Source organism: Atta cephalotes, assembly GCF_000143395.1.
Source record: "Atta cephalotes unplaced genomic scaffold scaffold00012, whole genome shotgun sequence".
Taxonomy (NCBI): domain Eukaryota; kingdom Metazoa; phylum Arthropoda; class Insecta; order Hymenoptera; family Formicidae; genus Atta; species Atta cephalotes.
In genome coordinates this window covers 4,538,366-4,550,714 of record NW_012130076.1, presented here as the reverse complement: position 1 = coordinate 4,550,714, position 12,349 = coordinate 4,538,366, and the positions used below count along the sequence as shown (strand labels likewise).

At 33.7% G+C, this 12,349-nt stretch overlaps 2 protein-coding genes across 2 annotated transcripts; one reads left to right on the top strand and one right to left on the bottom strand.

Moving 5' to 3' along the window:
- Positions 1-1,487: 1,487 nt before the first annotated feature.
- LOC105617241 lies at positions 1,488-6,590 on the top strand. The gene is given in 9 exon segments (XM_012198807.1): positions 1,488-1,542; positions 1,545-1,600; positions 1,603-1,859; positions 1,990-2,268; positions 3,988-4,099; positions 4,325-4,937; positions 5,552-5,739; positions 5,960-6,190; positions 6,324-6,590. Coding segments are annotated over 9 exon segments (2,058 nt in total).
- Positions 6,591-8,301: 1,711 nt separating this feature from the next.
- LOC105617239 (protein SHQ1 homolog) lies at positions 8,302-11,513 on the bottom strand. Its single transcript, XM_012198805.1, has 9 exons — positions 11,371-11,513; positions 10,816-11,003; positions 10,543-10,709; positions 9,876-10,280; positions 9,675-9,798; positions 9,440-9,603; positions 9,033-9,184; positions 8,915-8,959; positions 8,302-8,422 (listed from the first exon to the last, which is right to left on the bottom strand). Exons 1-9 carry the CDS (start codon positions 11,511-11,513, stop codon positions 8,302-8,304), a joined length of 1,509 nt encoding a protein of 502 aa, XP_012054195.1.
- Between the last annotated feature and the right edge of the window lie 836 nt (positions 11,514-12,349).

Genomic DNA, 12,349 nt, shown 5'->3' with positions numbered 1-12,349 from the left:
ATAAAAATTCTGCGAAAATTTTTCACCAGGATTAACTGAGCAAAGAGAAGAAAAGAAAGCACAAAAAATGAGAGATTCTATCGATCGCTTTGAGAATCGGACGTTGTTTTCGCGTTCATTGTAGCAGCCACGAAGGCAAGGATCGCGTCGCGGGGACCAGTCGATTCTCTGGTGCATCCAAGATCTGCGAAAGCACGACGGATCGGATTCGCATGGAGACGAAGACGTAACTGAGAGCAATGGAATCACCGGCTATAAAAGAACATAACGCTCGATGTGAAGACAAGGGGACCTCTGTTCTGTCGAGTTCAGACGAGTTCCTTGACGCGCGCACGTGTCTGTGAGTGATCCACGCGGCTGCTCTCTCGGCCAGTCGAACACGATTCTATTGTATTCGCCGCCAGGCCGCGAATAGATCCAGACATCAATTTCTATTAACGTTAATTCATATTGACCATCAGACGACCGCGACGACTCCGAAATCCACGTTTGCGTTCTCCCATCATCTCGAGCGACGCATCGCGTTCTTTAGTTCTCTTTTTTTAGATTAGTGTAAAAAAATAATATAAGGATTTTTTTACCGCGTTTGTTTTATGGGAAAAAAATGGATTGGATGATTCGGCAAAGCTATAGCTTAATTACTGGACGAGTTCAACATCTAAAACTAAGAAGATTTGATTCATCGAAGAAATTATATCTGTAAGCAATATTATTATGTTAATTCAGCTAATTCTTTGCTATAAATGAAAATGGTTAATGTAACAAGTTTTTTCTCGCTGCACTAAACGTATACGCTATCTTAGCTAACATGTTTTTTTGTTACAAATTTTGATCTATACGTTGAATTGATTTTCATTAAAAGTTATCTTTGCTATATTAATAAATTTGCTGAACAACAAATATGATAACCTATAATCGCTAATTTTTTAGTTGCACAATTTTGCTACTTTTATATAGAAAATTGATTATCCGTATATTACGGTTGTAGATTTGCTAAATTAGTGAACTTTTTAATTATTTTAACAAGTCTTATTTTTTTCGTGCTTGTACTTTTTAAATATTTTGGAGTGAAATCTAAAGAATGAAAATTGAACTAATCTTTTAAAAAAGAGCTCGTATCAATTTCCAATCTTTAAAAGTAAGATTTCGCTCTTCAGAGTAAAGATTCACTTTAAAAGTTTTAGAGAGTATGGGAAAGGGATGTTTCACGATGGAGGATAAAAAAAAACAATTTCCGCGTGACCAGTATAATTCATATCGCGTCGACGCAATTCCGGGTCAATTCCGGGTCAATCTCTCAGCTTGTCGCGCGCGCCGATATACCATACACACGCGATGCACACATTGCACGTGCGTGCGCGTTACATACGTAAATACACGTAATCTACGCGTCTTCCCGTCGAAACACGTATTATCGCGTTACTATCGCGTCCCGTTTGGAGACGCGATATGAAAGTATTTGAATATTTCTCCTTTATCGCGTACGGATGAATCACTTTCGGTTCGGTCGCGGTCCAACCGAATCCCGAATCACCGTGTTCCCGTCTCTCGGGATCTCCGTCTCGAGGAACCGTACGATGATACGTTAAAGTTGTCATCACATTATTGTGGTGTGCCATGTTAGCCGCGAAGGTCGTGTTCCCGGTGCTCTTCCTCGTGAGTCTCGTGTCGGAGGCGAGGTATCATTCCCGTCTCTCACGCGTATTCCGATCGAGCGCGTGGGACCGCCCCACAGAGGAACAGGATTGGTACTTCGAGCAATGTCGTTTCGTGAACGCGTGGAAGGAGCATCTTGGCCATGTAAGCGTGCTGGCCTTCCTGGACCCAGCCTGGCAGTATAGCTTCCGACAGGCGGTCATGTAAGTTGTAAGGATTGTGACTGCGCGCGAGGTGAACGCGCCCGTGACGAAGAAAAATCTCTCCTTTTATCCCTTTTTTCTCTTTTTATTGTTTTTTTTTTTTTTTTTTTTTTAATTAATCGAACCACAGGCTGGAGCTGCTAAGCTCGCGTTTGCGGAAGTCCGATTTCCCGGACATACGATTCTTCGTGATAAGCCCGTCCTCCGATTTAAAAGACGATAAGAGCGAGAACGATCTCGAGATCGAGGCATGGCGGGAGATTGGAGCAAAGTATGAAATGGAGAATTTTGTGAATAGTGATTTTCTCAAAAATAATGGAACGGAGATCATCTTTCTGCAGGACGATCCGCAATCTCGTATATGGGAGAGATTCCGGGCGTCAAGGGAACATGCGGTCATCATCGATCGGTGAGAGAAAAAGAGAGAAAGAGCGATTCAGAAGCTCACGATTTTATTAATATCATTATATTTATATTTTGTTTAACAGCAATTGATTGTTTCGTACGTTTTTTTTTTAAATTCATTTACGGAAAGAAATGAGTGCGAAATCTTATAAAAAAATTTAATAACATTCCTATAAGCACAAAATATTCATAGAATGTTATATAAATATTATTTAAAAAATGAAATAAGTTATTATAATGTTTTGAGAATATTGTATATTTTTTAATGTTATAAGAGTATTCTATAGATATTATATATTCATTTGTATAAATATATTTCCTTGATATATTTTCTTTGATATATTTTCTGAAATATTATTAAAATATTTATTAATATTAATTATTTTTAATATTAATTATTTTTACATTAATGCAATTTTAATTCGCAATCCAGTAACGAAAACATCTTATCAATCTATGCTGCGTCTTATGTTTAAATACATTTCGGTGTGATTTTACGTAGATACATATCCAGTTTACAACTGCACACCAAAATTATTTTCAATCTTTAAACATATATTTAAACTAAACCGATGTAACAGTTTTACAAATTAAAATAAACGTTGTTATGATATCCCAGTAAACGAGAATGGATTAAAATGAATTGAAATTTTTTTCAATCCAAATGCGTATTTTAAATAGCGAATACTTTTTTTTAATTGGATTTCATTGGATTCAATTAGATTCAATTGGCTGCAATTGGATTGAAAAAACTGCATTTTCTATTCAAAATTTTGAATTGAACAGTATTCACAATGCACAGAAAAGCTAATATTATTTTTAGATTGAAAGGCATAGAGATATGCTCCATGCAATTCTTATAAATGAATAAAAATTCATTCAGAATTGAAAAGCATTCATTTTAACATTCGTGAATCAATATTCAATTCTGAAAATCTGAATCCATTTCAATTCATTACAATCCATTCTCGTTTGCTGGGACTTTTTATGTTCATACAAATACTACAATGACATTAAATAATATTACTCTTAATAATCATGTAATATTATGAGGAGTGTGTAATAATCATCCATTAGGATATATAATTATCCATTAATATTTTAGGAATATTATTTAATATTATGTAATTTCAGTAAAATATTCTTCAAATGTTACGTTTAATATTCTGGTAATATGTCTAAAATATTATTTTATATTAAATAATATTAAATAATATTATGTATTTATATAAGGAGAGAATTTTTTTTAATTTATTCTGAAAATATAATAATGGAACGGCATTGTATTTCGAAGAATTTAATGTAAATTTCTCTCATTCATTAATAAAACTACAATAAAGTATGAAATAAGTTTGATTAATTTTACTGAAATGCATGATAAAAATCTTTAAAATATTGTATTGTATCACAACTATCATATTTCCAGGGTAAATTTTGAAAAAAAATTTTCTCCGTGTAGGGATACTGCAGTAATATTGTAAGAGCATGATATTTAATTATTTCATTAATAGAGAGATCATTAATAATGTTGAATTAAAATTATTTTTATATATATTCAAAATAATATTGATTGGTTTTTTTATCAATGTAGATATAATTTAAATAGATGAATTTTCAACTGATTATTTTAGATAGAGTTAGTATTAAAACGTCCAGATTCACGCCGTGCTTAGCGCCGAGACACTACCAGTGTCTCCAGATTATCGCTAAAAACTGATTTTAGATGCGGAAAGTTGACATATCACGTGATAGTGCCATGGAGTATCCTGTTCTTTCCTTACGTAAAAGCGGCTATATTATCCACATATATGGATGACCCATGCGGCGGATGTAATGTGAGTGCATTTCTTCTTTAAATACAACACGTTTATTTCTCACTCAGCAGTGATGATGAAATGTTGAGTGCTTTCCATTTAATGATACAAGTCGATACAAATATGTTGATACAAATTATCTTTCTTGGCATTCCATGAGTAACAGAACAATATTTGTGTCACAAAATAGAAAACATTGACATTACTGTAATCACTCGTAACATGATTACTTTGGAATAATTTCAGCCAGCCGTCTATCAAGCGTCGAATCACGAAAACCATGTCGTGGAATTAACAAAGAGCACCAAGAAAGACTTGAGCACCAAGAAAGACTCGTCGTATCGCGAGATCGACACTAAATTTGAAATAATTTGGACCACCGAAAGTCTTCCGGAAAATCTCACACATCTACATCACGAATCATCGTCAGAAGAGGAACGCGAGACGAGCACCGCATCTTCTATTCTCTTAGAGAATATCACAAATGATTTCGATCGTGCAAATTTTTCAATGGAATCCACAACTTATCAGTATGATAGCGACGCAACCGAGTCCAGATTTGACGAGGATCATCTTAATGCGAAAATTATACCTGGTCAAGAAGATTCGACGAATTCAGGGAGCGACGCTACCGTCTCCACCGGAACTGTTGCGATCTTTGAACCGCAGTCGGATATGCTTCCTCCGGAACAAAAGGAATCTCATCCAACGAATAATAATTCGCTCACCGCAAATCATGAGGACACGACTGCAGATAGTACTTTATTGCTTGACGAACCGGCGACTGAAGTAACCGAAAGTGATTCAACTTTCGCAGACCAAGAAATGATGACATCAAATTTCGCGAACGAGATTCGAGGTAGTAATGGAAGCGCAAAACTGTTGGATTTGCGAGAAAAGAATTTCTGTTCAGTAGAATGATGATAGTTGCTTTCCATTTTCATACAAGTGATATAATATTAAAGTGAGTATAAAGTTATATGAGTATATTTATTATCCATATAGCATGAAATATTTCCAAAATATTTCATTGCAAGATTTCCGAAATTTTTTATGAAATATTTTTGAAATATATTCAGGAATACAGAAAGGTCCAATAAATTCTTATAGTTTATGCAGGAAATCAAAGTCTTACAAAGCTGTAGATTATAAGTATAAAGACTCAGTTGAATCTCACTTGTCAGAAAGAAAATAGGAATGTGCATTCAACTAAATTATGACTTACGACATCATGAATGAGAATTATCTGAGTTTTAATATAAATGGAAAGCAACTAAATATCAACAATATTACGTTAATTATCTTAAAATTTCTGACAAAAATAAATTGGAGCGTAAAACGCGATTTGACATTTCACTGTTTCAATTTTCGCTTTTTTTTATAAATTTTGTTTACTTCTATTATTTTTAGCTTATATTTCATTTACGCTGATTTTTATTTTAAGGATTATTCTAACGAATTATTATTTTGCAGATAACACGACACCAGACGCTGAGCATTTTGGGGAGGACGCGTTTTTACCGTTACGCATAATTATGTATGCACCGCATCTACATAAAAACGGCAAAAAGATGAAAAAGTACACGCATATGATTCTGAAGGTCGGCGATCCCGATTTTCATAAGCACCCCGATTCAGGAACTGACGTTGCATCACTACCGGTACATGTAAAGTAAAACCTATAACGTTTCCGTTAAATTATAACGCTCTATCTTATGTATATCTTAATTAATTTCTCATATTTTATTTGAGATATTTCTCTATCGAGTTTATTATTTTTTACATAAAAATATTATTAGGTCTGTCTTGATCGAATATAACCCTCTTCACTCTGTATTTATTATTATTATTATTATTTTATTATTCTTTGATCCTTGATAGTTAAGATTAAAATTCATGAATTTTAAGGATGTCAATGCTCACATAACAAGCTTCGAAGAATATGATTGGCAAACAACGGAAGCAGATGAAGAAAATATTAATCAGACATATACATTCGATGAAAATGAAAGCCCGGGATTGTACGGCGAAGTAGCGGACTATTGGAAGAGTTATGAAGATAATGACATCGCTGACCAAAATGAAACGTTTAATGATACTTACAACTCTACGGTAATTACCAGCACGCATTGTGCATACATTCAGCATTCAGTATATAAAGTACATTTTAATAGTATAATTTAAATTTAATTAAATACTTAAATCGATATTTTGTATTTAACGTCGAAACAAATTTAATTTTTAGACTAATTACAATGAGGAACATCGTTCTGATGTCAACGCGACGAGTCTTTTGAAGTCGGAAGAGAGCTATTTAATTACAAATGTCACAGAAAATCCCAATGTTGAAAGTTCTATTGATCTACAAAATATCGACGATTCAAGCACGATTGAATCTTCCAGACCGATTAATGAGAACGAGCAGATCGATAAGAAAGAGGAGATACGATATAAATTAATTGAACATTACAATAAACTTTTATCTTGGATCGATTATAGATTAAATAAATAAACATGTTTTATATTATATATAATTTTTTATTCAAATATCATCAGATTCCGAAGTTATTTTTGTCCGATTATGAATTACAAGTATTTGGATATTAAATAAATGACACATTTTTATCGTTACAATATAGATTTGACTAAACTTTATTTAAAAGTAAATGTTTATAATTTATATAATATATGAAAAATAAATGTTTAACATTTCGAATTAATCATAGATTAAATAAATAAAAATCTCAAAATCTCTTAAAAAATATTTTACTAATTAAAACATATTCACATTACATTTATCACAGGTCATATAATATTGAGAGCTTAAGTTTTCAGATATATATGTTAAATATACATATACACATTTATTAATACTTTTGTTAGCATAGTATAGTATATATATATTTGGAAGATTATTTTTAAACATCATAATGATTCTCTTGTACGTATACATCACAAAAATCACATAAAATAATGAATATATATACGAGTATAATATATGCACATATACAAAAATTCAATTAATTTTATATATATATATATATGTATATAATATATATGTATATAATATATACGAAAAATAATCTCATGCTATATTTTAAGTAATTAGTTGAAAAGTTATATGGTTTATGCCGTTTATGAAGAAGCCGATATTTAATTCATCACATTGCTGCACGTCATGTAACAAGTAAATGATTATTCATTAAAACTATCAGTTTTTTTCGGATAGACTTCCGAAAAGGTGAACCTTCTGATTTTCTTATCGATTGATAATATTACTGTATTTTGATACCCTGATTACGAATGTGATAACAAAAACTGCTGACAAGGTCATTTTCAAATATTTAAAAGACGATTTTTTTCACTTTTTTTCGCGCGTTTCGCATGGGAAGTCGTGCGTCTCTTGGCAGGGGGAACAGGTGGGGTGGGAGTCGCTTCGCATGGAAGTCTTGCGCCTCTAAGTAGGGGGGAGGTGAGGTAGGAGTAGCTTTGCATAGAAGTCGTGCGCCTCTAAGCAGAGGGGGAGGTGGAGTAGGAGTAGCTTCGCATGGAAGTCGTACATTCTTAAGCAGGGAGGAAGGTGAGGTGGGAGCAGTTTCGCGTGGAAGTCGTGCGCCCCTAAGCAGGGACGAAGATAGGGTAGAAGTAGCTTCGCATGGAAGTCGTGTGCTCTTAAGCAGAGGGATAGATGGAGTGGGAGTCGCTTCGCGTGGAAGTCGTGCGCTCCTAAGCAGAGGGGTAGACGGGGTGGGAGTCGCTTCGCGTGAAAGTCGTGCGCCTTTAAGCAAGGAGGAAGGTGGGGTAGGAGTAGCTTCGCTTGGAAGTCGTTTGCCTCTAAGCAGGGGGGTAGATGAAGTGGGAGTCGCTTCGCGTGGAAGTCGTGCGCTCCTAAGCAGAGAAGAAGGTGGGGTGGGAGTCACTTTGCGTGAAAGTTGTGCGCTCCTAAGCAAGGGAAGAGGTGGGGTGGAAGTCGGTTCGCGTGGAAGTCGTGCGCCCCTAAGCAGAAGGGAAGATGGGGAGGGAGTCATTATGCGTGGAAAACGTGCGCCCCAAAACACGGGAGCGCTTAGCCAGATTGCGCGGCAAATGAGCGTCAAAATAACTTTGTCAGTAATTTTCATGATCATATTTGTAATCGGCACATCAAAGTACAGTAGTATACCAATCAATAATAGAATCGACAATAAAATCACCCTTCTGCAAGTCCACCCGTTTCTTCTTAATTATTTAGGCCCGTCATCTATATCATCAGAATCGAAACTGCTGCTGCTGCTACTACTACTTGATGTGTTGCTATCAGAGTCCGTGTCGCTGCTATCCGTTGAACTTGAACTGCTCGATAATCTGCATTTGTATACAATGATTAAGAAGTAGAAAATGCTTTAGACTTCAAAGTTTGGAATAATCAGTAAGTATTATAAAATTCTTCAATCATGCACATTATTAGATTATTAAAACTCTCATTCCTATTCTTATTATTCGGATATCTGAGAACTCGAGTATTCAGGATCAAATACTATTTGGATCTAAAAATTTTTGGCCAATTACTTAATACGAGAGTTTTGGTAAATTTTTAGTTGCAATATTTTTAATTTAAATTAGATTTTGATATAATGAAAGTTCGTTTTCAAAAATCCAAACAGTAGTTATATAGAATATTATATATGTACACGAAGTAATTATTTTTTATACAATATATGATAAAAGAAGTTAGGCATTATGTTACATTAAACCAAATAAGTTAAAATATATAAAAACAATAATATATAAATGCTCATTAAATACAGGTGTGTTAAACGACTGTTAACAATCAAGCTAGAATATGAAAATACTTACAAACACTTAAAAAATTTTTGGTTAACATGGTATACATTCTTTGGCCTTCAAAATAAAATTACACAGAATATGTAGAATATTACTATAGAAGAAAATAATAAAACAGTTTTCTACTCACATTTTCTGTTTGTCACCGTTCATAGACAATGCTTCAATATTGTTGGTCATTTTGTGAATGGCGTTTTCTATAACAAAATCTTCTTGGACAGAATAAGCTGCCATTTCCAGTTCCACTAATTCTAATTCCATATTTTCTTTGTTTGGATGAACCTGTATAAAATAGTAAATTGATATAAGTAAGCATTGCGGCCGTATAAGTCGATCGATATATAATCGGTAAATCTCAAATTTTAATTTAATTTCATCTTATATGTGTCGTATTTATAAAAAATTAATTTTGAAAAATGAAGATTGTAAATAAGGAATATTAGGTGAATGAGGCAATTCATTCTAGAAATCTATATTTAGATAGATAAGAGAAGCGTTAAATATGTGAATGTTTAAAGAATTTTGAAGAGTACTTACATTACTTAATGCAGAATAAAGCGATTCTATTACGGAATCAGATAATGTTTGTAACCAAATTAGAAAATCCTTTATATAGAGTTGATTCAGTATGTATCTTGGTTCAAATGAATTATTGAAAAGACTGTGTATTTCGCAGAAGCGTTTAATGACATATTTCCTTCCTATGCATGAAATCATTTGAAATAATAAATGGCAAATATATAAATATTTTGACATCCCAATTTATACTGACCTAATGACAGAACCTTTTTAACATCTTCTAATAATTTAATAGAAAGTTCCCAATTTCTGTGAAGTGGATAACAAAGCGCTCTTCGAATACACGCTGTTATAACTTCATCTAGAGAAGTAAAATTCTGAAAATATTTGATAGAAATAATTCGTTTGCACTCTCCTGGTAGAAAACGCTTCGCTAGCTAATTCATAAACGTACTTGGAACCAACATAACGTAGAACTTAGTTTATTAATAGTCCAGCCACTCTCTGAATTATTTTCTCCAAATGTTGTTCGATGATTATAACAATTGGCATACAAGATATCGACAAGATTAAAACATAATTTTTCAACATCTTCAACATTTAATAAATATTCTTTATTTGGAAGTTCCTTTAACAGGTCGATTTCAGCTTTGTTAAATGCTATTTGATCTTTTTGTAATGTGTCCCATTCTGCTTGATATATTAAGCATGGCTTAATGACATCTGATTCCATGAGATCTGCCATATAATGTTCCTCGGAGAAATCATTTAATTCACGTTGTTCCCGCAAACTTTTTCTTTCTACTTCAGGAGTTACATCAGGAGTAGGAAGATCTATTATTTCTTTGATCCATACATCCTAGAAGGAACAAACACATAATATTGGGTTGTCCGGAAAATTCGTGCCGACTAACCTATATAATTTAATAAATGTATACTAAAATTTAAATTTTCTGCGTTTCAATTTTCCTTTAACATCGGCACGAACTTTCTGGATAACCAATATTATTGATATAATTAATTCGACTATCAAAACTAAGTATGGAAGACTGTTTGTAAAATTAATTGTAATTACACTACAGTAAAATTTAAAAATGTTAAAATGGATTATAAAAACGTACCTCAAAAGCAGCTAAAGCTCCTGATATTTTATTAGCAAAACCATATTTTGGAGAATTTATAAGATTTGTCCCACTTCCTACAAAATTATCCTGAGGTGAAAAACAATTATTTCCAGAATTATCTACACTGTTTTCACTCATATCTGCTAAAGCCACAGATGGATTACCTAAAATTGGAAGAGACATTGTATGCTGTGCAATATATATAATAATGCTATGCAATATATAATTGTATATGTATATAACACTTAAATTATATTCCTTATAACTTACCGATGACTTCAATGTTAGGTATGATAGTGCTTTTCTTTTTTGGTGCCAGAAGACTTGTTATCATTTCCAAATTCTCAAAATGTTCCCCCTTATTTACCTTGGAGAAACTTAAGGTAAAATCACCCTTGTCGCAGTCGTAGGTCCCAGCGAATGAATCGTTATCTTTTATCTTACCTGGAAGCTGTAATCTGTAAAAACCATTTAATTTAACTCTTAGTATACATTCATTGGACCACTGTGGTACATTCTTTTTTTCGAAAAAATAGAAGCATGAAATAATAATCAATTAAAAACATTTATACACAAATATTACATAATATTTATATATAATTTTTTTTAATACAATCTTACAAATATTTTCTAAAAATTTTAGAAAGTATATGTAAGAAACACTTAATAATTTTTATATATCTGTTAAATAATGTAAATTAATTCAAGACTCAGAACACGAATGACCTATCATATAGGATTGGAAAATTATCGTGTATTAAGGATAAATATATTTATATATTCGTCAGGAAGACGAATCCATCTAACAGATTCGCAAATACTCACTTGAGAAAATACGGGGTGGAGTAAAATAGGAAGTCTATTCCGTCAGCGTACATTTCTGCATCCTTTATATTTGCATATGGCGCATGGATAATTATCGTCACTACCTCGTCTGTCTGCGTGATTCCAAAGCGTGGAGTCAACATTTCGCTGCAGTTTGTTCTCTCAGAATGTTGCGAAACTACTTATACTTGGATATATCTATCTTGCACAACGTGCGAGCAAATATAGCTAGACAAGTGATGATTGCAAATCGATGCGCAATGATGTGCAACAGGAAGAACGCAAGGCTTTATAAAAGAATCAATTTTGTGGCACGATTCATTCCACCAACGTTTCTATTTGCTCAATTCCGATTCTTTCGAACACACGTACTTGAAGTTGTCTGAAGTCGAAACCAATACTAGCAACACGACGGACACGGAACCAGCCGAACCGACTAGACAGATCAAATCGACGTCAAACCGATGGAGAGCAACAGGAAGCAATGGATAATGGGCGCGTTCAAGTTGACAAAGTGACTACCCTGCTCACCCAATTCAGCCTGCTTGCTGAGTAAACGAATATAATTGGTTGTTTAATGCGGGATGTACAATAGAAGTCATAGCAGTCGTAAGTCTTAAGTCGTAGAAAATTAACCAATCACAGTCGAATATGAGAAGAATACTCGACTATGATTGGTCAATTCTCTACGACTTAAGACCCTATCGACCGCAACGACTTCTATTGTAGACTCCATATTACTTATAGATCCAACCAATCACATTCACTCGCTCAATAAGCATGCCTAGCCGCTTTGCCAACTTGAACTCGCCCAATAAATACAAGGAACGCCCGGGATGTTTCACGCCTCGTCCTGTGCCCCGAGTGGGTGTAAAGAGAATGACGTCAATAAGCCGGAAGTTGCCATTTTCCGTCCTATATCTATGACGCAATTCCTCGTTTTATCCTTTTCTTTCTTTAACATTAAACTCAATTCCGG

What these genes read in the sequence shown, in the direction of transcription:
- LOC105617239 (XM_012198805.1), bottom strand. Translation starts at nt 11,513, where the DNA reads ATGTTGACTCCACGCTTTGGAATCACGCAGACAGACGAGGTAGTGACG. An exon ending in TCCACCCCGTATTTTCTCAA is followed by an intron (nt 11,004 to 11,370) that starts GTGAGTATTTGC and finishes TGGTTTTTACAG; the next exon opens with ATTACAGCTTCCAGGTAAGA. An exon ending in AACGGTGACAAACAGAAAAT is followed by an intron (nt 8,960 to 9,032) that starts GTGAGTAGAAAA and finishes TTTATTTTGAAG; the next exon opens with GCCAAAGAATGTATACCATG.